The sequence below is a fragment of the Trachurus trachurus genome, assembly GCF_905171665.1.
Source record: "Trachurus trachurus genome assembly, chromosome: 12".
NCBI classification, from domain to species: domain Eukaryota; kingdom Metazoa; phylum Chordata; class Actinopteri; order Carangiformes; family Carangidae; genus Trachurus; species Trachurus trachurus.
This window is the reverse complement of record NC_139908.1, coordinates 27223619-27248875: the sequence shown is the minus strand read 5'-3', so window position 1 is coordinate 27248875 and position 25257 is coordinate 27223619. Positions and strand designations below refer to the sequence as shown.

General features: G+C 41.9%; 1 protein-coding gene across 1 annotated transcript in view; it reads right to left on the bottom strand.

Annotated features, from left to right (window-relative positions):
* dcc (DCC netrin 1 receptor) overlaps positions 1 to 25257 on the bottom strand; it is a gene marked incomplete at both ends in the record, with an annotated part of 386320 nt that overhangs the window by 34612 nt on the left and 326451 nt on the right. The window contains 2 exons of the mRNA XM_083983745.1: positions 9502 to 9807; positions 20596 to 20745. Coding sequence (XP_083839871.1) covers positions 9502 to 9807; positions 20596 to 20745 — 456 coding nt within the window. The remainder of the gene's footprint in view (positions 1 to 9501; positions 9808 to 20595; positions 20746 to 25257) is intronic.

The following is a 25257-nucleotide window of genomic DNA, read 5'->3' as shown; positions in this document are numbered from 1 at the left end:
TCTTAAATAGTTCTATCTTCCGACAGCAATCACTTCTATAGAGTGTTTAGTCTGAAACACGGGTCTGTCAGTCACTCTGCTCTGCTGTAAGCCGAGGAGAAAACTTTCCTTGTATCCTACAACCTTTATCCAATGAGGAGAGAGAACGGCATAAAGGGGCAGTCCTCACTGTGTGTGCAGCCAAGGGATGCGCGTGAATGTGGTGACGTGGGGATGAGGGCGGGGACTGCTAACTCCATCGGCTGACAGGAAGTTAGCCAAAACCACCGGATCACTTACTTCTACTTTAAAGCAGATATCAGTGGAATGTTTTTGTTAATATAAGTCCTAAATAGTCCTATTTTCCGTCAGCAATCACTTACATGAAGTATTTCAGCCTAAACACGAGTCTCTCCGTCACTCTGCTCTGCTGTAACCCGAGGAGAAAATTTTCCTTGTGGGATACAAGTGTTATCCAATGAGGAGAGAGAACGGCATGAAGGGCTGTGTGTGCAGCCAAGGGATGCGCGTGAATGTGGTGACGTAGCACGAGGACCAATTGATGCCTGACAAGGGCGGGGGCTGCTAACTCATGGTGCGTTCAAAGAAACTCGTACTTTGTGTTTTTCCTTCCTGTGAAGTCATACCAGTTCGATCTGGTACGAGTTCACGGGTCGGAAGTTACGAGTGGCCGTTATAGGGAACTTTCACAGACAACAGGATGGTAAAAACACGAGCTACGGGTTACCTGGAACGCTACCAAGTCGTAGTTGTGACTTGAAGCTGTAACTTACGGTTTCAAAAGCCTGCCTTGAACGCAGCATTAGCCGAAACGGCCGTGAAGCTGATATCTGCTTTAAAGGAGACATATTCTGCCTGTTTTCCACAAATTAAAATAGTTCCCAGGTGTCTTAAAGACATGTCTTTAACATGCTTTGATCAAAATCCCTCAAGGATCAAACATCACAGCTCTTTTCATCCTCTCTAAACAGCCCTGTTCAGAACGGCTGGTTTCAGTGTCTGTCCCTTTAAATGCAAATGAACCACTGCTTGCCCCGCCCCTTCTACTGTACCTGTACTCACAGGTAGGGGTGGTAATATGCAAATGTGAAAACTAATGACATCATTGTATGAAAATGGAAGGAACAGCTTGTAAAATATTCAGGAGCATATTCTAATTAAAGGTGCAAATGTGCAGACTATTTTTAGCTTGTAAAGGGATGGATTTCAACCTAAGGAGTCTGCAAATTACAGATTTTCTTTTGTTAATTCTGACATTTTGGGGGCCGGAAGGCAAGACACACACCTAAATATATGTTAAAGAGCCTTCAAAGAGTGATATTTTCATATGTCTCCTTTAAAAAGAAGCAAAAACTCTCATCGTGTTTTAAAATCCCTGTAGTCTATTGTAAAAGTCGCGTAGGCTAACTTATTACGTCCAATTAACAAGTTCCCTTGTTATTTTGGCAAAAACAGAATCCAGGAACTTGAGGAGCAGGACCTGGATGTTCCAGATGAAGAGTTGACTCTGTCATCTAAACCTCTGTCATCTGCAATTTTCTCTCCATCGCACAAACTCACATCTCAACCTTCCCTGTGCCCACACAGGGCTCTCTCTCTCTCTCTCTACAACACTCCAATTAAACAATGAGAACATCTCATTCCTCTCACAGGGGGAGTCACTCAGGCCCGGATAGACACACAAACAAGACAAACAATGAACATCAAACGCCATCGCTCACAAGGCGGTTTTTCCCCGGCTTGATAGAGAGATGAAGGGGGATGGAGCTCAGCTCTGGGGGCCTGTGATGGAGACGAGCAGTGTGTGTGTGTGTGTGTGTGTGAGTGTGTGTGTGTGTGTGTTGGAGGCGGGGGGGTCACAGGCTGAGTGGGGGGTCTTTGGAAGTTGAGGCGATTGTTGCTTCAGGCTCGCTATGTCTGAGCAATAGGTTTGCAGGAGCTGAAAATCAATGTTAATCAGAGGCCACCTGGGCGTGTAAACACAACCATAATGGAACTATATACACCCCCATCCACACACACACATACACACACACACCGAGGCAAAACACCTCCCAGAAAGCATCACACACTACAAATACTTCAGAAACACACACACACACACACACACAGAGTCCTGAGATGACATGGACTGTAGGCAGAGTGTAGTGTTGACGCTGCTGCAGGTGATCAGAGGAGGAATGACAGGATGAAGCACAGAGGGAGAGGAAGAGGAGGAGGAGGAGGAGGAGGAGGAGGAGGAGGAGGAGGAGGAGGAGGAGGAGGAGGAGGACAGATCTGAAACAGACTGATGAGGGGAAGAAAGACAGGTTCAGAGGGGAAGAGGGTAAACAGCGTTCCCTCTGGGTTTCTGTCTAGAAAGAAACTAAATACGAAGAGGACGGTGATCACTGAGAAATAAAACTCTAAACACTGAACAGCATTAGCAGCAGCTCTCGTCACTCAGAGACAGTCGAGTACGAGGTGGATGGAGTGGTGGAGGTGTGGATGACAAGAGAAGAAAGGATCAGTCTGCAGTGTTGAGCCTGAACCATCGTTCATGAACTCGTTCATATTTTGGGCGAACGTGAACTGAACGCTTGATGAACGTTATTGTGAATGCATTCTGGTCTTTTTTTTACTTGGTGCGGTTTGTATTCACATTGCATTTCTTCACAAGAGGATCAACTTTGTAAACAAAAGCACGTGTGTCCCACAGTCGCTCAGTCATTGGATAAAAATGATCAGCGTGATCTTCCACGAAAAGTAGCTACACAATGGAGGTCATGAATGTGTTTCTTGCTGCCTTTTTCCAGTTGCACCTGTCCTGTGCCTATTCATCACTTGGAGGCTATGTGGCCGTTATGCAGCCGTCCCCGTGAAGGATGGTCAGACAACAAACACACACAAGTCTGCATGTGCGTCTGAAGGATGGTGCGCTAAAAAAAAGAAAAAAGGACGGCACAGAAAAAAACATAATCATTCTCTCAGGATGCCGCGTTGTCGATCGGCATAAGCCTAGTCACATTTACTTCTGTTAACGGTTATTAATCAGATAACGACTTTCTGTTATCAGTTAAAAAATATTAAGAATGTGCATCCTTAACGGTGACGCGTGCGTCCTCTCCAGCATCTGATAAATGTTTTCCACTGACCAGATAGCCTATCCAGGAGGCAGCGTGTCTATCTGTGCTCCATGTTGACCCACGGCTCATTGTTGATCATTTCCACGTTTTCTAACAACGGAAGCCTGTTGAATCCAAAAAGGCGCTTGGATTTTGCATTTGGTTTGGGAAAGGTTCGGTTTGCATTCACACCGGACGCGAACCGCACCAGGGTTCGTTTGGGACTCTGGTGCGGACCAAACAAGTGAACCGAGTCCCAGCTGCAGAGGTGGTCTCGGTTCACTTGTTTGATCCGCACCAGAGTCCGGTAGTTTGTATTCACACCTCCCCAAAAAGTCCACACCAGAGGAAAAGTCCGTTTCAAGCGGACCAAACGAGCCTGGTGTGAATACGCCCTTAAAGTATGACTTCGTTCAGGAGTTTGCCAGATCGAGCCTTCGGGGCAAAAACCAGCTAAAACACAATATAAACAGGTGTTAATATGTAGCGGGAAAAAAACAGCCAATCTGGCAACACCTATCAGCTGTTTGGATCAGCGGAGTGATACAGCGCATCACAGAGCCTGTCTGTGTGGAGGAATACTGACCCAGTTGGTTGGTAAAAGATAAACGGGGTTAGAGAGGGAAGTCTAAGTCATTTGACATATTTGAGAATTTTATAAAATAGTAGGCTAACGCAACAGTAACTTTTCCTGGTAATTATTTCAATCACATTGTAACTCAGTTACTTTTTGGGGAAAGTAACTAATACTGGTTAAAACTGCTAAAATAATAGCTGTCTGTGGTTCGATATGGGCTGAGGCAATCATTTTGAAAAATAATTGCTTGTAGCAACATATTGGAAAAGAAAAAATAATTATGAACTAGTTCAGTTTTGGAGCTGAAACTTCGTTCAAAATGTTGAATTATGAACTATGAACTGAACTAGTTCATTAATTTCTGTTTACGGCATATAGTACTGCTATAAAACTCGGCTCTGAGACTGAACCTCCTACACTTCACTAAAAGATTGATAACTAACTTTTACGTGCAGCTTTCAGCCAAGAATATTTTACTCATAAATCAACTCTCAGCAGTGTTTTTAGGAGTAATTCTGAGAAGCTTGATAAACACAGCCCCTGATCCCTCAAGAACTAGTCTGGACTAACAACCTTCACCATGACACACCCTCATCCAGATGTTGGGGTCAAGTTTTCTGCTCAAGGGTTAGACACTTCCACTGCTTTCTACAGCTGTCTGCTCTGTGTTAGCAAACATGTGACTGTGTGTGTCTCTGACCTGACCATGTGATGTGAAAGTATATTATCTACAGTACAGTACGACCTCATCGTCGCCTATAGAGCTCGTCACAGCAGGAAGTGAGAAAACCTGGGGCCAGATTCACAAAACGTTCTTAAGAAAAAAAAATCTTCTTAAGTGTTATTTTTTTCTTAACTTCTGTCTTAAGAAGAAAAAAGAGAAGAAGTCATATTCTCCAAAAAAGTTCTTAAGTATTTTCTCAACTTTGTTCTTAAGTTTCTTCTTAAGAAAAAACTTAAGAACAAATGGTATTCTTGAAATCAAAGTTCTCAAATTTGTTCTGTACTTTTTTCTTAACTTTAAGACAACCTTGACCTGTCTTAAAATCCCTATGGTGAATAGGTAAGCCTCTAAAAATCACCTTTTTCAACACATTTTAGACAAGTTTAGACGATTGATTGATTGATTGATTGATTGATTGATTGATTGATTGATTGATTGATTGATTGATTGATTGATTGATTGATGGATGGATGGTGCATGCAATGCAATGCAATGTAGTGACGTATTTTCTTAAGTAGGAAAAATAAGAAATTCGTAATAAATTACTGTTCTTAAGACAGTACAAAATATTGAGGAATTGCACTTAAGAACTTTCTTATGAACTTCTTAATTTTCTTCTTAAGACATTTCTTACGATCTTTCTTAAGAACATATTGGTGAATCCGGCCCCTGCTTTGTTGTTGCCATTTTATTTCTGTGCGATGTGGAGGACAGGTTTAGAATCAGCCTCCGTTATTTGAACAGATCTAAAATAATGAAAAGTTTGACATTTCAACTTAATGCTGGTGCTGAAAAAAAAACAAAGTCCGGGGCTCAACAGAGTGGTGAGGTTTTATTGTCTAGACACCATGTGCTCATATGAAGCAGACTGGCTGATGTGTGTGGAGATATTTCAGTGTGAAGCGTTAGAGCCTCGGAGGGAGGCTAAAAAAAGACGAGAGACAATTAAAGAGGGTGGAGAGAGAGAGAGATGGGGGGGGGGGTCTGGTCAGATGTCATGAGAGAGAGAGGAACGGAGAGGTGGAGAGAGAGTAGGCAGAGACACAGGTAACATAAAGAGAGAGAGAACAGGGGGAGTTCGGTCCAACCCTCTGGCTAATGTCAAGGCCAGTTACAGCTACGCTTCTTCAGAAACACACTCACAAACACACACACACACACACAGTATAGATAAACACAGTGCAAAGCAGCCTGAGGCTAGTGTATTTAGCCTCCTTGAATAAAATATTAAACAAAACGGAGAGAATCCAGCTCAAACAAAGACTCAGTGGTGGTGAACGGAGCATCACTGACAGACTGAAACCAAACATGTTGTTTCTGTCAACATGTGAGGCAGACCTAGTCCCCCCTCCCATGAAACAACAGACTGATGGAGCGCACCAACTAGTTTGAGCTTTTAAACCATATTAAAGGTCCAGTGTGTAAAATTGTCAAGGTTGATTGGCAAAATCTGATGAATATATAAGAGTTAATTTGCAAAAGCAGATAACTCCGTTTTTCAAAACAAATTTTAATTATTATTTACACCAAGTGATATCAGTCAAACCAAAGTTGAGTGGCTTTGACCAAGTAGATGAGACGTAATAAAACAGATGTAGCTCAAAAAAATAAAGCTTTATTGAAAACAACACTATGCAAATAATAATTCAAAAGCATCAGCTCATCTTTTTCAAAATGGCACTTATCTGCTTTTGCAAATTAACTCTTATCACTATAAAATAAAATTTGTTTGGTTTTCGTAGCCTTATAATTATTCTTTTTACTTTAGAGAGTGTCGCCATCTTGTGCCATGTTTGTACGACAGCCCGAAAGGAAAATCCAGCCAGCTTCGCGTTCATAAAGAAGCGGCGGAAGGAAAGGAGGAGGAGGAAAGAGCAGACGTGGTAAAATGGTTTAGATCTTCACTTCATCGCTCCATCCTCCTAAAATACCCCCAGTCGTGGTAAACAAGTTTTTTTGTCCTCGGAGGTCACCGTCACTTAAATCATTCTTTTTTTTTAGACAATTAATTCAAATAAATGTTAAGCATTCTCTATGGCAGAACAGGTTGTACCATCTCATACCAACACCACACAATTTTACCACACTGAGACAGTTTAAAGGGATACACCAACATTTTTTTTCATGTCTTGCCTCACTCCCGAGTCCATGACCAGCAGATAGACAACATCCTTTTGACTGTGCGTGCAGTAACAAGGGAGATACGGGCAGAGCTGGCGCACCGCTAATTAGCTTAGCTCAAACACTGGAAGTGTATAGGTAGTGTTAGCCTGCCTCCTACCCCAGCCGAAATCAGCAGTCAGAAGCTGATTTCATTTTAGCTCTAAACTCTGTAAATATATCACTTTATCGACATTTAAAACATTTTTAGGCGAGAAAGTAGCCGTTTAGATCAGCAGTGTGTCGTTAATTTGTCTAAATACCAGCTGTTTACAATTGTGTTCGGTTACTCAAGCTAGCCGTTGTGACCAATGCACTTCTGTTGCCCTTTACATACAGAAAACCATAGAATTTGTGCTTTTACTTTGAAATAGGAAGCTAACCTACCCTCGATGTTGCTAGCTTGAACCAAAATAAAGCGTCTTTGCTTGAACCCTCCGTTTTGACCGATCTCGTCCCGTTAGCGGCATTTGACCGCTCAAGATGCCTTACCGGAGAGTTTTGTCAGCTCAGAGACCAAAATTGGCCCGCCGGGTTTCCGTTCAGAGTTGCTGAAGAGTTTCTCCGATGACTTTAGGTGGAGGCAGGCTAACACTACCTATACACTTCCAGCGTTTGAGCTAAGCTAGTTAGCGGTGCGCCAGCTCTGCCCGTATCTTGTTACTGCACGCACAGTCGAAAGGATGGTGTCTATCTGCTTTTCATCGACTCGGGAGTGAGCCAAGACACGAAAAAAAAAGTTGGCGTATCCCTTTAAGCCATAAAATTAATTCAAACACAGATAATCATACATAGGAAAAACAACTCAGGAAACTGAAATAAACTGAAAATGTGTCACCGGTGTAGTTATGAAAAATGACCTACATAACAGAACCATATCAAGGAATCAGGGCATTAAACGGCAAATTTAATGGCGTTTGTATTACCCAGCAGGCATCCTGTTTAGAGCAAAGTGCACATATACAGCTGAACAAGCATGTACAGTAGAAAGATGAATGGTCACAGTCGTCCACCCATTCAGCTGTAATTATAGTCCTGCAGCAACAATAACATCAACACATCGCTGCTCACCTTCATTACAGCTTCACTTCCACTCAGGCCTCATTTGCATTTGTGTTGCAACTTTCCTGTTATGCGTTTGAATCATGGCTTTTGTATTGTGTTGACCCCTCTGGGCCACCGTACAAACGTGGTCAATAAGAAGCAATTTGCTAAATCAAAGTGCATTGAAAAGAGGACAAACGAGGTCAGGAGGTTTCTTAGTCACTTAAATACAGATCTGGCAACAGGATCTATCTGGACTGTGATGCTCTCAGCCAGGATGCTAATACCTTTAGTCTTTATTATATTATGTCATGTTGTGTTTTGTTGTGTTACAATTTGCTACACAGTGTGTATAAGGCAAGAGTACGCTCATTTCTCCTTATATTATTCTAATATTTACATTTTGTAGTGTAGCTTTTGTGTTCTGAAATAATCACCTAATTGTTATGGATAAGTATGTTTTTATTGAATTTGATCATTTGTTCATTTTTTCTGTCTAGAATAGGCTATTTTATTTATTTTAGCTGTGGAGACACTTGGTTTTCATGCTGTGACCTGTCTGGTTTAGTTTTCACTAAACAAAAGCCAGTTCTGTGGATATTTTGTGACACTTGTGGAATAAAGGTTTTTGTTTTTTTCCAACTTTACATCGACGTCGAGTGGATTATTATAAACTACAGCCGCTGGACACCAGTCTGCCAAGACTACCAGCTAGTCCACATTTTGCAGTAACAAGGGGTTTTCTTGACACACTCACTGCTGCTGAGGTCTTTTATGTTGTATTATTTCATTCATTTATGTTTCATTACAATTACAATTCAAATGTGTTTTTAATTTGCTCTTAGAATATGAAGTCAAACAGATGCTGCCAAAATGATCGTGACTAATTGGAAAAATAATCATTAGTTGCACCCCTACATATTATATGACCTGAAAAAAAAAGTGATGTCACAGAACAACAAGAACATTCATGTCAGTTTGTGACATTGCACAGTGAAGAGAGGCACAGTGTTCCTGTGTGTTGTTGTTTCATGGTATAGAACAGAGGTCGGCTCGGCAACCTGTGGCTCTTTCGTCACTCTGCTGTGGCTCCTGTGTGGCTCTCGTGGTTTAGAGGACGAGCTCATTTTGGGGAGAATTTAAAAAAAAAAGATAAGCTAAATAATGGCCATTCACTTGTTCATTGTAATAGTTATTTCTTTGGAGATTGAGGTGCTCATGTTTTACTAAAATAAGACTTCCACCATAAAGTAAACATTGCTCACGTCTCACAGATGAGAGCTTGCAATGGTGAAAATCAAAGTGACGTCTTAGAACCCGTGCAGTGAAGTTCAGAGGCAGTAATCACATTAACCAGGTGAGAGAAATTATTTGATGAGCTATTATTTTGAAAATATATATTTCTATATCGGACCTTGAACCGAGTCTCATATTCAGGTCGACAGCTGCTGTAGCCTACGTCACGGAAATCAAGGAATGACGGCTGAAATCGACATTATATAAACTGGCATTTTTGGGGGCTGCCCTTATTAATGAAAGAGACTGCTGCAGCTGACCCTACAATTTCTCCGCTTATCTCCTCCTTGGTTAAAGCATGTGTGTCTGTGCATGGGGGGCCGTTCAGATGTAGCGTCTTTAGTGTGCACAGATCACAGATTACTTTCAATGTAGGATGTGCGCCATGCGTGCTCACAACCCAAAGCGACGCTGTAGCAACGCGAGGGGGGGGTGTTGTGGCTCCGAGTGGGTTTTGATATGGTGGTAAAGGGCCCAAACGGCTCTTTTAATGCTAAAGGTTGCCGACCCCTGGTATAGAACAAACCATAGAGAAACACTGATGACAGTGTTAAAATCACTTGCACATTTAAAAAGGAGTGACAAACTCTACTCACTGGACTGTGGCAACATGGAGGTGTAGACCTTGGGGTCGATGGTGCTCATGGGCGGTGGCAGCAGTGGGTTGGTGAAGCTTCTCAGCGGGTGGCTGGGCCGTACGCAGGCCGTGGGGATGGTGCGCCCCCCCCCTCCCTGGACCTCCTCGGCGGCGGCGGCTGCGACGGCGGGAGCGCCCGGGACCGGGCCGACACTGGAGACGTGCTCGACAGGAGGAGCGGAGGAGCCGGGGAGGAGGGGAGCAGCCGGCTGAGGGGGGGGCTGCTGCTGGAGGAGAGGGTTGGTGGAGGCGTCCGACGACATCGCTGAGGAGGAAGAGGGAGGAGGAAATGAGGACGGAAGGAAGGAAGGAAGTGAAGTGTTGGTGGAAGGATGAAAAGAGATGAGAGATGTCGGGGAAGGATTAAAGAATGGGGACAAAAGGAAGGGAGAGAAGACAAAACGTCCAATTAATCAGTCATTTTGTCACAAGAGGGAACATTCATTTGTAGAAAAGACAGAAGAACGGCGTGTACAGCAAAGGAAACAAACTTGAAACGTGCAAATATTCAGAGAAAAACCTGCAGAGGCTTTTTCAGCTTTGATGAACACACAGAGGAAATGCACCACTATTGTCTAAACGCCTGCTGCTGTGTGACAGCAGCCTGTCAGGAATGTCAATGTAAATGTTCTCTGCATAGACCTTCAGCTGTGTGTCTGATTATAACAGAACGAGCCCTGCCTGCCTACAGGAAATCCTTCACATTCTTATTTTGCTTTTTGGACACTGGAGGATTCATGATTCTAGACCGGTGGTTCTCAAACTTTTTTACATCAAGGACCCCTAAATTGACACAGACTTGACCAAAATTTCAAAGCAAACAACAGAAATAGACAAATATTTGTTCTGAGACTGAAAACCATTACTTTTTTAGTCAATGTATACGTTCAAATTAGGGCCAATTAGGACGTGGATTTGTGGAAATATTGATATATATACAGTATATAATATAGATACATTTCTGGAAAAAAGTGGTACAATTTCTCCAAGAATGTTTAAACATTTCTAGAAAAAAGTGGTAAAAATTATCCCCAATAAAAGTAAAAAAAATAATTAAAAAAAATCTAGAAGAGAGTGGTAAGATTTAAAAAAAAAAAAAAAAAAAAAAAAAGTTAAAAAATTCCTTGAAAAAAAGTGGTAAAATTTTTCAAAAACAATTCTAGTACAAAGTAGTAAACATTCCTCAAAAAGTGAGTAAAATTTCTTGAAAATGTTTTAAAATAATTCTAGAGGAAACTGGTAAAATCCCCCCCCCCCCCCCAAAAAAAAAAAGTTTAACAATTCTAGAAAAAATTGGTAAAATTTCAAGACCCCTGTGGGTCCCCGGGCCGCACTTTGACAACCATTGTTCTAGAGAACAGAAACCGTAACTATTTCATTCAATAACACAATTGAAAACACTGATCTCGTCTTAGTCATGTACAAAAAACTCCAAAACTCTGATCTCAGTAGTGTAATGTTTCCGTTCAGGCTGAATGTCTTCACTCTCAGAGACTTCACCTTTGCAGAGACACGTGTAAGAGAGAGAGGAAGAGGAGGAAGAGGATGAGTAAGAGGAGCTTCTTGCTGAAGTAGAGATAAAAGAAACCTCCTGACAGTGTGCTGAAACACCGCTCTGATGTGACGTGAGAGATCAAACTCCCTCCAGCCAGGCTATTCACAGAGAACATGTGAGCCAGGACGGTGAGTCAGCCACTCACTTCATGTCCAGTCACCGCGTGTTCATTAAGCAGCCGAGGAGGAGGAGGAGGAGGAGGAGAGGAGAGCTGAAGATGAAGGAGAAGACACTCTGCACAGAGGATGATGCCATGTCTCTGTGTTGGAATCTGCTTTTTTCACCCTGTGTTTTTCCTTATGCCCTGCTATTGTCCCCCTGTCCCCCGCTTTAGTTGCATAATCTGTCCCTGTTGGACGCTCTGTGGAGATTGTAATATTCCTAAGCGTAGCTCTGCCTTTGCTCAATCTGCCTTTTTCTTTTCTTTTTTTTTTTTTACTTTTTTTTTATTATTACAGTAAATAAAATCCATATCATACATACACACACACATACAGAACAGGCAGAGACAGGCCTAAGTCCGTCTCTCTCTCAGACCAACGCCCATCAAAGTAGAGACAAATAAAACAAAGGTGTTATAGACCCAGAGATGTGCAGTGATCACACCCAACATGCAACTGTAGACTTTCTCTCTTTTGTTTTCTTCCTTTTGGTAATAAAACATCCCATAGGAAACATCCACAATTGCCAACAAACAGACATACAAATAAACAGACAAGCAAACAAAACAAACAAATAAACAAACAAAAAGAAAAAACAACAACCACATCATTCTTCTAAATCTTGATCTCCCCTACCTCACCCACCCCCTCACCCACCCCCCCAAGAAAAAACAAACAAAAAACAAAGACACAAAACATAATATAAACAACCCACCCCCACCCAAAACCCCTACCCAGAATATAATAGAAAGAAGAAGAAGAGAGAAAGATAGAAAGTAAAAATAAAGCCCTCCAACCCTTCCCCTTCCCCTCAGTTCCTTCCCACCTCCACGTGACCCTCCTCTGCTGCAAGAAAAAAAAGAAAAGAAAAAGGGAAAGACATATGCATCTACAATATGGTCTTAACTAATTGTAGAGCATCTTTCCTGATTTGAATGGCCTTTCCACTAGACTTACTTACTCTGGCCACTGACAGCTCCATAGCCAGTATTTCCACCAGCGACTGGATCCACTGTGGTATAGATAGACTACTGTATGTGGTGGCTTCCATCTAACTGCCACCATCCTTTTTGCCACCAATCTGCCTTTTTCTTTTAAATCTGTCAAATCGTGGAACAATCTTCCAACTAATCTGAAACTTTGTACAGACTTAAATGTTTTTTCCCGGGAAGTCAAACAACGGATCCTAAGAAATCAGTCATGTCAGCATTAATCATGAGCCTAAATTATTCTTAACCTTGGCAAAGTGTGAAGTATTTTAATAACTGTATATGTTTCTTTCTGATATGAAATATGTCTCGAGTGTTTGTGATGTGTGAGATGGTGTATTATGCACATGTGTATGGATGTTTAGAACGCTATGTAAATTGATAATTCTTACCTTTCTATTGTTCTTATTCACCTGCCCAGGGACTACGGATGGAAAGTGGCTAGTAAGCTAAATCCGGTACAAGGCATCTCTTCTCATTTCAAGGCTAATGTTATTTTGTACATTGTCCCTGATACAAATAAACTTATTAAAGGGATAGTAGCATTTTTTGTGTGTGGAGGTGGGGTTGTATGATCTACAAATAGCTTGTACTTTAATTGCAGTAGAAGACTCTCTGCACTCCTCCCGTTAGCAACGCCAGCCCATAGCCCTGCCCAGAGATTTACAACATACAGTGTTGTGAACAGACCCAAAGAAAAAGAGATTTTACCTGAAAAAAATACACAGTTCCATTGTTCGCTATAATATAATTTTTTCCAGCCCTTCAAAGTGCAGGAAAAATGCAGTTTTTATTTGGAGCTAACCAACTCACGTATCCCTCCGCCCAGGGTTAGCGCCCGCCGATCAGCAGTTGGTTAGGTCCAAATAAAAACGGCGTTTTTCCTGCACTTTGAGGGGCTGGAAAAAATTATATTATAGTGAACAATGGAACTGTGTATTTTTTTTCCAGGTAAAACCTCTTTTAGTTTCTTTGGGTCTGTTCACAACACTGTATGTTGTAAATCTCTGGGCAGGGCTATGGGCTGGCGTTGCTAACGGGAGGAGTGCAGAGAGTCTTCTACTGCAATTAAAGTACTTAGGGGCTATTTGTAGATCATACAACCCCACTTTAAAAAAAATGCTACTATCCCTTTAAACTAAACTAAAAACTCTGCTCCACCTGTTCTCCGGGGCACCCTCGCACACCTGCAACTTATCATCCCATCGCGGTCATCGTACAGTAGCTCCCGTCAGAGAATCAGCGCCACATCACATCCATCAACCTGAGCTCTGAGCCTCTATTTCACCTTCAGCTCCCTTGTGTTACAATACAAACACTTTTATTTCATCACATCCCATCATTTCCCCGTCTGCATCTGGGTCCAAACACTCCACCAGCGTCATCATTTGGTCACTATAATCAACATGTCAAATTATTTCCATATTGTTACATCCCTATTATGTTGCATAGAAAGAATAACGACACAGCGGTTTGCAGCATGGTCCCCTACCTGAGCAACCACGTAGGTTGTTTGTCCCTATGGCAACAAAGGTCCTTTATACTGCCAGTGTGTTGATTATTGTTACCTTGAGGGCAGAGGTTTGGGACTTTAGCTATTATAGGGGAACTAGCTGAGAAGACACATGTACAGGTCACATCAGAGGTCAGAGACAAACAAGCTCATGGTCATCACCCATAGCAACCACACACTACATGACTGGAAAATGATATGGATGAGATACATACGCCATCTCTGAGTAAAATACAATACAACAGCACATTGTCAGAGCAAACTGTGGCGACGCCCTTCACTCAGTCACCCAGAGGAGGAAGTTCACTTCACAGAATCAGAACAGGCATCACACGCTTCACCAGCTGACCCCTGTCATCCTCCTCATCCTCCACTTCCTGTTCATCACACTGACATCACACAGTCTGGATCATCCCATGATCGTTTCCAGACCGAAGGGGATCCCACAGCTGACGAAGAGCCGGGGAAAACTAATAAATAAAAGGAGAAGAATGGGTAATGGATACAGAAGAGATGAGAGAGGAATAAATCCTGGTGTGGCATCACAGACTGATCTCCAGGCTGCAGGAACAACAGATAACACCTCTGTTCTGTCTTCTCATACTTCACTTACACACACAAAACACAACAGGTAATGCATGTCAGTGTGTGCAGGGACATGTCGGCTGGTAGGAAGCTGCACAGAAGCGTATTGAATTGTTTTTCGGGGTAATTATTTCTGTTTTTCTGACTAATATTTTTCTGTTTTTCTGTGTAATTTTTTCCTGACTTAACGAGATTTCAAAATCCCGCGAGAAGCTCCCACTTGCAAGTAACGTTCAACCGCTGCAGTCAAGCCTCCACTTCATCACGGATCTATTACATCTTAGATCCATGAGATACATTGTTAAAGGTGTTCAGAAATGGCCGTTTGTCCTGTTTGTCGCGTCTCCTTCTACGAGTTTCCACGAGTTGCCGCACCGAGTAAGGAAAACTAATTTGATTGGTCGTTATCGAGCGGGCGGGATATTCAATGTTTGGGGCGAGACCAAGCTCGGTGTGTGTGTGTTGTCTCAGACGTTTGATTGACGGATGACGGATCCAATATCAGTAGCTGATGAATCGCGAGCAACGTGAAGCATAGGCCTAATCTGTGCGCCTGCATTATCCAATGTGAAAAAAAATACCACACTTTCATCCCGGATTTACTCAAAAATAGAATTTTGCACAAAGTTTGGCCTACATCGTCTGATAGATGAGCTATTACACTAATGTTAAGACCCACAGTGCAATCAATTTAATTTTCCTTTTCTGTACACCTTTAAGGATTTTTATTTAAACAGGTTCAACTATTGCTTTATTTTCCAGACTGACGGCTTGAACACAAGCATCAACAGACTTTTCCCGCTACACATCCGGGAGCGTATAACAAACATCCTTCAAAATAAAAGTACTACTCATAACACAATGAGTAAATGCTATGCTCCACAAAAAATACAGTCTTATTTTCACTGTGTTCCCAGTTCCTCCTCAGAGAGTGTCACTCAGAAAATATCAGAGCAGTCTGATGTAGCACCTTTATTTTACTTAAGTTACTTGCAGGTGGGAGCTTCTCAATGGATTTTGAAGTCAGACAAAAATTACCCCGATAAACAGAAAATAATTATTCAGAAAGACAGGGGAAAAAATTGGTCAGAAAAATAGAAAAAATTATTCAAGAAAACAAACCAAAAAATAAATTACTCAGAAAAACAGAATTATTACCCCCCCCCCCAAAAAAAAAAAAAAAATTACTCAGAAAAACAGAAATAATTACCCCCCCCCCAAAAAATAAAATTACTCAGAAAAACTGAAATAATTACCCCCCCCCCCCAAAAAAAAAAAAAAATAAATTACTCAGAAAAACAGGATTTTAAAAATTATTATTCCAGTGAATGCAATATGCTTCCGAAGAATGGAGAAGAGATTTATTCAGTTATGTTTTTTGATTTGGCTTTCTACCTCTGGATTACACTGTTATACGTCTCTTTAAAGGTGATGAGGTTCTCACCAGGAGTGGTTTAACACTTCAATGTTCAGGTAATAGAGAATAGAAATGATGTGAAATATTAAAATCAAACTGATTAATCCAGGTGTGTCTGACCATTGTGACTACTCAGACACACCTGGATTAATCAGTGTGTCCAATAATGTAAGACAGGAAATGAAGGACCTGCCTTAAATTCAGGAAGTAGTGGAGCTGTGCATAGAGCCCATTAATTTGAACAGATGTGAATCAGCTGTTGCTATGGCAAAGGCTTCAACTAGAGGTGTAATCATAGTTAACAGTAAATGGACTGCATTTACATTTAGTGCAGGGCTTTCATCAAAAACACCTCCCCATTGGTGTGTAATCCACCGATTCACAGGTCGCCCACACACACACACGTCATCAGGAACAACTAGGAATTAGAAGGTGTGTTCTGATTGCCTATAGGACCGTACATGGTGTTCAGCCATTTTGATACCAAACCAGAGCAAAAGGTTCATTCATTCAGGTTAATGACAATCAATCAGTTGACAGGAGGACTTCTGTTATTTCCTTCATTCAGTCACTGTGTCTCACTTGTAAATCTATCAAATCACATTTATTGCAAGTTACAGTGGCATCATGTAAAAGTTTGGGTACCTCTGGTCAAAATGTCTGTTACTGTAATGTGTTCACAGTTCAGCAAGTGGAAGATGAAATGATCTCCTAAAGACATAAAGTTAAACATGAATCACTCTTTTGCAATATTTGAAGCAACATCGGTGTATTATTTTAGTTTTCTACAGTTTGAGAGTGAAAAAGGGAAACAAAGCAGCAGGCACCAAGGTATCAGACAAGATATGTACTAACTATGCAGGGTGGTCAAACCTTTGCTGTGGGCCTTTTCCTTTTCTGTCATTATAAAAATGTAAAAGACGAAAATAAAATTAAAAATCATATTGTTTCAAATGTAAAGGGAATGTGTCATCTGTAACTTTATGTCTTTTGAAGATCATTTCTAGAAAACCCCCTAATGCAACCTATATGAACAGTCACCTGCACTACTGAAACAATAGGCACAATAACTTTCTCTGTATTCTATACCTATGTTTATTCTATTCTATTTTATTCTTTTTATATAAATTCTAAATTGTATATAGTATGAATATTTTTTTCTGCATTAGAATATTTTAATTTATTCCATTTTATTTTATTTACATTTTAATTTCATCCCTACCTTTAACTATTTTTGGTACCTTTATGTTTGCACCTGACACCACGACAAGTTCCTTGTGCTGTAAATTCTGATTCTGTTTGCTGAACTCTTCACATTAACAGAGATTTTGATCAGGGGTGCCCAAACTTTTGCATTTTGCATAGTGTAAAATGTATCCAAGGTGCTTACGTTGCCACGGTGACGCACCACGACCAGGAGCAGGGACTAACTGATGTAAAGTGTGTATGTGAACACATGGAGCTCCTCTACCTGCAGCTCAGACCTACACACACCACTCTGAAACATCCAGACTCACAACGATCTGCATCAAATGTTGTCATTTCCTCCGACTGTCAGTGACATTAGCCACATGGCGACAGCGCCTGCAGCTCTGCAGCTCTCTGCTGGGCGTCGGTGAAGGTTTTATAGACACATTTTGTACCTTTCGCTTTGCAGTTAGAGAAGCACAGTGAAACTCACCGTTACGTCTCATTGGTTGGAAGGTTTATGGCATCTCCCTCGTTACCGGCCTCTGAATCTCCCTCTCATTACATCTGCCATGCGGTGTCATTAGCTCCTCCGCCCCGCCCCTCCGCCCCTCCACCCCCCCGTGTGTGTGTTCTGACAGCGGTGATGGGTGTGTTGGCTAACTGGATGACTCCGAAGCTGCTCCCCGTCTCGCTGCAGTTGTTAAATCATTGATACAAGCCAACCAGGAATAAGCCAATTACTGAATTACTGCTCCCCACCATGTCGTTTAGCATTTAGCTCTGCTGCAAGAATGGCTTAAATACAACAGGGAGGAGGACGGGACAGGGATTAAGATGCTGCAGTCAGTCTGAGCCCTGTTGTATTTGTTCAAAATGAGGGTTGTATTATGATGTCATAACAGTAACTTGTTATAGTGATGCTGTGTTTAAATAATACCCATAATCACACTAATAACAGTGCAGTTAGTCGGTGCGTTCCCATTGTTTCTAATGGTATTTTGATTGTCTCGACTAACACATTTGAGTCACCATCAGGAAGCTGTAGCCATTCGAGCTAATGAAGGCAATGTAATGAGTATTGTAGGTAGACGGTGGTAGACCATTTAGACAAATATGTGATCTAGCCCTTTAATTCTAAGCAGTTGAATCAAATATTTGTTGTAATGTTGATGGTTGTATGCTAAATATTGGGAGGGGTAGATGCAAATACATTATTTAGCACACGCAACGTGATTTACAGATTGCGGTGGAAGTTTTTGCATCTTTATTTAGTACGTTTGAAAGGCATGTATTATCTGGCACAGCTTTTTTTCTTTTATTGATTTAATATGTTCCAGAGCTAAAGCTCTTATATCTCTGCATTTCCTCACATCCGGGTCATTCCAGCAAACTGTGGCAGTTTTTCAGGTGTGTTAAAAGTCCTCTCCTCTCCTCTCCTCCTGTCTCCTCATCTCCTCTCCCCTCCCCTCCCCTCCCCTCTTCTCCTCTCCTCCTGTCTGCTCCTCTCCTCTCCTCTCCTCTCCTCTCTCCTCTTCTCTCCCTCTGGTCAGAGAGTTTAGATCCAAATTTCACTTTAACTTGTTGCTAGAATTTTGACCCAGTAAATACACTCATCTTACTCCTGTCTTAGCATCTCTGTTCAGGCCAGAGCTGATTTGTAAGATCATAAAATGGTCTGGCCCTGTCCTACCTCTCTGAACTACTCACCCTGTACTCCACCTCCTCCTCTCCACTCTGAACTCTCACCTTCTGGTCATTCCCTCAGTCAATAAAAAAATCAATAGGTTGCAGGGCCTTCTCCTACCGTGCACCTTACTTATGGAATAGCCTGCCGCTACATATTAAAGAATCCACTTCCACTGCAACACTTTTTAAAACACACCTTTTTACACAATGTTTTGGAGAAATTTGAGTTTCCTAATTGTTACATCCTTGTCTGTTTTTTCCTGTGTCTTTTTGTGTGTTCTTTTGCTTGTCTACTCATTCTCCTAATTGTGTTTATTAACTGATTTCGTAAAGTGTTTTGCTACCATGGTGATTTTACACTTTAAATAAACTAAACTAAACCAAATCTCTGCTCTTCTCTGTGGGTTTGTAAACTCCCCTTTAATTAATGGTTTTATTCATTCATGTACTGTAACTATGGAGTCACTGGTTAATAGCCAAAGGTTTTATACTTAAATATGACACATCTCCTCAGCTGAGAGAGGTTGCACAGAATAACTCAGTTTAAGAAAAAAGGCATTTCGGCAATTAAAGAGATTTTACAGCAGTGGTATTCATTTGCTTGTTAGAATTATCACACCTCCCCTCCCCTACAGTATACTGTCATATTCAGTTGACCAGAATAAACTTAAAAACTGGAAGCAGTGTGCTGCTATCTCGTCCCTTCAGCCGGTGAGCGCGGCACACAGCTGATCGATGGACATGAAATAGGTTTAGTCGATAGGTGACTGGAAAGATTGATGGATGGATTGTGACATAAACCAGCAGAGCGATCATTCAGGAGCCGGATGAGCACGGCTCTGGAGAGCGGAGGGATCCAGCTCCAGACTGCTGATCAGATCTACCAGCGCAAAATCAAACCACCACGCCGGTAACAAAGAAAAAGAAAAAAAGAAAAAAGATTGATCTGAACCGTAAACGCATGAGTGAACATTTTAAGGAAACTTTGGGGAGAGACTTGACAGTTTTTGTTTCAATGAAATCTCAAATTCGACTTTAAAGAAAATCTTAAAGGGATAGTTCAACATTTTGGCAAATTGGCCCATTGCCATAATCCCTATAGTCATAGCAGTAGGTTTGTTACCTTTATTTGTCGGTGCAAGCTATTTTTAGAACGACGGAGCAGAGCCGTAAGCTGCTCAAAACTACGCTATGGAGGCTCATTATGGGATTTCTTAGTTTCCCTCATCAAACTCATCAAATACACAATCCACCAACTCCACAACGCTCTGGTGGACAAGTTGTGACCTGCACATTCACCACGCTATGAGATAATAACAGAACGTTACAAGACGGAGCCGTTTTCGAGGTAAATACAGAAACTGCTTGCTGAAAAACTGTCCCTGAACGCAACGCGCATCAGCTGTTTTGCATTAATTTACCTCTAAAACAACTCTGTCTGGTAACGTTGTGTTATTATCTCATAGCGTGGTGAATGTGCAGGTCACAACTTGTCCACCAGAGCGTTGTGGAGTTGTTGGATTGTGTATGTGATGAGTTTGATGAGGGAAACCAAGAAATTCCGATAGCCTCCGTAGCGTAGCTCTGAGCAGCTCGCGGCTCCACCGACGATTAAAAAGGAACCCTACAGGGATTATGACAATAGGCCAATTTGCCAAAATGTTGAACTATCCCTTTAACTGATCGTCAGGGTTCCTTATCCACACTCACAAAAAAATTCACTATAAACAATACACCACACTGTAGTCTTACTTTTTAAACTCCATGTGAAATGTGGATCACATGTCTGAGTGAGACAAAGGTTCAGCCTCTCATCACTTTAATCACATCAGTCACTTTCTCCAGGAGACCTGTCATGATGTGTGTGGGAGTGTGTTTTCTTTGACTGAAGTATATTCTATTGTTTTAACAGCTTGAAAAATATTCTAATGTCAATTTGTCCTGTTGGTTGGTTACCTGGTGTGTATCCTCTGTCCACCGTCAGGCTGGGGAAAGGCATCGGTCTCAGGTTGAACTTGCTGTGTGAGAAGCTGCAGGAGGGTGAAGGCAGAATCCCAGGATACTGAGAGGAGTCCAGAGCCGGCACCGGGATGGCACTCACCACCGCTGAAAAACACACACACACACACACACAGAACAGTCAGTCATCCACAACACAACGGCACAGCAGAGATAAAATGTCATAAAATAATCAGTGAACCAGTAAAAACAAAAAAAGCCTGTATCCTCTCTTGTTAGTTTTTATAGATCATGATATTGTACATTCTCTGGAACATCGCCTCAGACAGGAATATATTTTTATTGAGATCAGTAAAAAAAAAGAAGGGAAAAATGATACTAAAATCATACAGGATCACATAAAAACACTGGGTGTACAGGGAAATATCAGGATATATCAGTGTGAGGTGAGCAGGACTGGGATAGGTCTTTCTATCAGCCAGAGTCTCACAGTACAGACAGTAAACCAGTCAACAGCAGCAGTCAGCTAAACAGCCAATGAGAGCAGAGAGCTGCTGTAAACACAGAGGAGGAGAAACAGTCAGCAGCGCAGGCAGAGAACACAGAGTTCATATTGTGACCTTGAGAGGAAACTGCAGGGAGTCAAACTCACCGAGACTGATTATACTGCCTCAGGTACACACACACACACACACACACACACACACACACACACACACACACACACACACACACACACACACACACACACACACACGCACATGCAGTGTGTGTGGTTGTCTGTGTCTTTTTTTAAATACACATCCTCTCTCGTGGATGCCAGAGCTGCGTTCTGTTCTGTTTGTTAATGTTCATATGTATGCATTTTTTATTATAACTATCATTATTATTTCTTCTGGGTTTTATGACCATATTTGGACATGAGAGCTGGAGAGAGACAGGAAATGGGGCTTTTAATACAACATGAGAGTTGTATTGTCTCTGTTTGTCTTTTATTGTATTTTTATATCTCTTAGTGTTTAATCTGATCGTGTTTTTATATTCTTTTAATTTACTGTATGTTAACTTTTTTTTTTTCTTATATTTTTTGGGCTTTTTCGCCTTTAATGGGCAGGAGAGTTGAGAGAGAGACAGGAAATGGGAGGCAGAGAGGGGGAATGACATGCAGGAAGGGCCGCTCGAGCTAAACACCGCCCCTACTGTATGTTCATTTTTAACTTTATGTATTTTACTGTTTGTGTATCTGTTGTGCAGCACTTTGGTAACCATGTTGTTTTTATATAAATCAGCGGTGTCAAAGGTGCAGCCCGCGGGACAAAACCACTATTATTTTACTAGTCCAGCCAACTTGAGATCAAATTGCACTGTTTGTGGCCCCTGAACTAAAATGAGTTTAACACCCCTGATATAAATAAAAGTGGATTGGATTGGAGAGAGAAGGGGAACGACAGGCAGTGAGGTATACAACGCAAAGGAGGAAAACAAACACATGTTGAGTCTATAGCTTCCTGCTGCAGGTCGTAGCCTGAGAGATCAGCCCAGTTCTCCTGCAAAACAAGTCCACAGCTACTTGACTGTTGTTGTGTACAATACATCACTTGAAGAAGAAGAAGAAAAAACAACGCACATCTTCACCAGCTGTTGTCTCATTGAAGTCGTACTGTAAGGTGCAGATATACTGTAATTCTTTGTCTCATAAAGCAACAGCTTAACTCTTTCTTTGTTTTCTTACACAGGAGGATCAACATCACAGTGTGGTAGGTGTTTGCACTCTGATTTAAAAAGCACAAACAGCTGGTTAGGTTGTGCTAGCTTCATATTCATATTATATAAAAAGTCAAAAGCTCGATCTTAAAGGGGAGCTATGCAGGTACGGTTGCTTTTCTTCTGTGTTGCTAACCCTCCTCCCGGACATGTGCTTCAGTTTTTAACAAAGCTGGCGAGAACTCAATCCATGGAGCGATGGATAACGTAATTTATCATATACGTGTTACCATGTGTGTATTTGTGTAGTCTTATCAGTCATAAACAAGAGATTACGGGTTACGGGGTGTGCTTGTATCGTGGAGTTACAAGCTGAGACGAGATCTGGGACACCGGGTCAGAAGTTACTAGGGCCCAGGGGTCGCGTTAACCGGATATTTTCCGTCATTGACCGTTTTTTTAAAATGGTGACGGAAAGATTTTGAGGCCATCCGTCATTTTGACAGATTGCAATTCACAGCCATGGCGTCTGGCCATGTGCATTTTTTTACAATGAAGCCGGCGGATAATCAATAAATGGAGCGGTGGATAACGATATAAAACATATACAATGTCACAAAGTCACTACGGTGAGAATTAGATAAAAAAAAAAAAAAAAACCTCACAGCTGGCTGGTGCGCTTAGTAGAAAACGCTGTAGTACCTCCTCTAGGCCTGTGTGGAGCGTGTGTGGCGCTGTAGCCACACTAACAACAGAGAAGAAGACAGAAAGCTTCCCCGCAGGATTCAAACTCCTTCAAGTGGATTAAATGTTGACTGGGAGTCGTGTCAGTGCAAATATGACGGTCGATAATGATTTAACGGGCGAGATTCAGCTGCAGTGTCCGAGGGAGCGACAGTAGTCAGCTGTTAAGTTACGTAGCTGTAGCTACACAGCGGTGTGTGTCGGTACAGGTAGAGCGGTGGGGGTAGGACATCACCGTTTCCCACACTCGCCGCGCACAACTCTTCTAAAGGTAACGTTAAGCCTTCTTTTAATGTATTTTGCCCGCTGTGGCATTGTTTATAACACTTAAAGCTGAGTGGGTCTTGTCCTGTCTGAATTTGTGTTGCATCTGGCTGTGTGGTCTATAGCTTCAGTTGTTTCAGTGATGCGCAATGGCTGCGTGCGTGCGTGCGTAAAAGAGAAATGAGAGGCACAGAGAGAGAGAGAGAGAGAGAGAGAGAGAGAGAGAGAGAGAGAGAGAGAGAGCGAGCGAGCGCTAACGTCAGTGCACTATGCGGTGCCTATGTGAAAACGTGCTCCTTTGGATGTTTTGGTATAACACATGGGTTAGCATGTTGATTGTTGACAGAAAACTGATGTCATCTAACGTTGTATTTAGATGTTGAGTGGCAGAAAGTGACCCCCGCATTCACTGATGACCCACGGTTAGATGTGCTCTGACGCCGACTCTGCTCCGGAGCATTCTCTCTGTTCAATTTGTTTGGACTTGATATGAATTAAACATGAATCAAAATTGAATGCTATTGAATATGGCATTATTATCATTTAAAAAAAATTAAAGTGACCGGTAAAAATAGATTATGACGGAATTTTTATGACCCCGTCAGTCAAAATGACCGGCGACGAAAAAGTCTAGCGCAACCTCTGCTAGGGCCGTCAGTTTTTAGAAAAATGAGGTTAGAACGAATATTGAATGACCCGTAATTCGTTCGGATATATTCGAATATTACATTTTTTTTTTCCGTGTCTTGCCTCACTCCCGAGTCCATGACCAGCAGATAGACACCATCCTTTTGACTGTGCGTGCGGTAACAAGGGAGATAGAGCCGTATCACCCATAATTAGCTTAGCTCAAACACTGGAAGTGTATAGGTAGTGTTAGCCTGCCTCCACCTAAAGTCGCTAATTAGCTTAGCTCAAACGCTGGAAGTGTATAGGTAGCGTTAGCCTGCCTCCTACCTAAAGTCATCAGAGAAACTGGACGGTGCCGGTAACGGGACGAGATCGGTCAAAATGGAGGGTTCAAGCAAAGACGCTTTATTTTGGTTCAAGCTAGCTACATTGAGGGTAGGTTAGCTTCCTAATTTCAAAGTAAAAGCACAAATTCTATCGTCATGGTTTTCTGTATGTAAAGGGCAACGGGTGTTTTATTTTGTGAAAGTGACCGGAAGTGCGTTGGTCACAACAGCTAGCTTGAGTAGCGCCTAATTCGTCCGAACAAAATTATAAACAGCTGGTATTTAGACAAATTAAAGACACACTGCTGATCTAAACGGCTACTTTCTCGCCTAAAGATGTTTGAAATGTGGATAAAGTGATATATTTACAGAGTTTAGAGCTAAAATGAAATCAGCTTCTGACTGCTGATTTCGGCTCAGGTAGGCATCACTCATTCAAATGTAAATTCAAAATGTAAATGTTGTTCTTTCAGATCCAGAGATGAGTCTGTATAAACCCTGCAGTCAGCTTCATGTAGACGACAGCGTGTCCTGCACTCAGCCTCCGTCAGGTCTCCATCCTGTTTCCACATGAACTCAAAGTGAGTGACAGAGAGACGATGGGGGCGGTCTGTGACTCCTGCTTTCTCTCTTTGAAGCACAGGGTCTAATTTACTAAATCCTAATCAATACCAATATTGACTGGAAAATATTGATAATTTGGACAAAGCAAGGCTGTGATCAGCAGCTTTACGAGGTGTGTGTGTGTGTGTGTGTGTGTGTGTGTGTGTGTGTGTGTGTGTGTGTGTGTGTGTGTGTGTGTGTGTGTGCGTTATTTACTTTGTTTGTGCTGTGATCAAATTTAGAGGGAGGTAGGGTTTGATTACAGCAGCGAGCTGACCAGAGATGAGCAAGTCTAATCAGTGCTGCTATTGATTAAGAATATTGATGACTGTTGGTGAAGTAGCCAACTACAGGTTAATGGAGATTGGTGGTATGTGTGTGTGTGAGT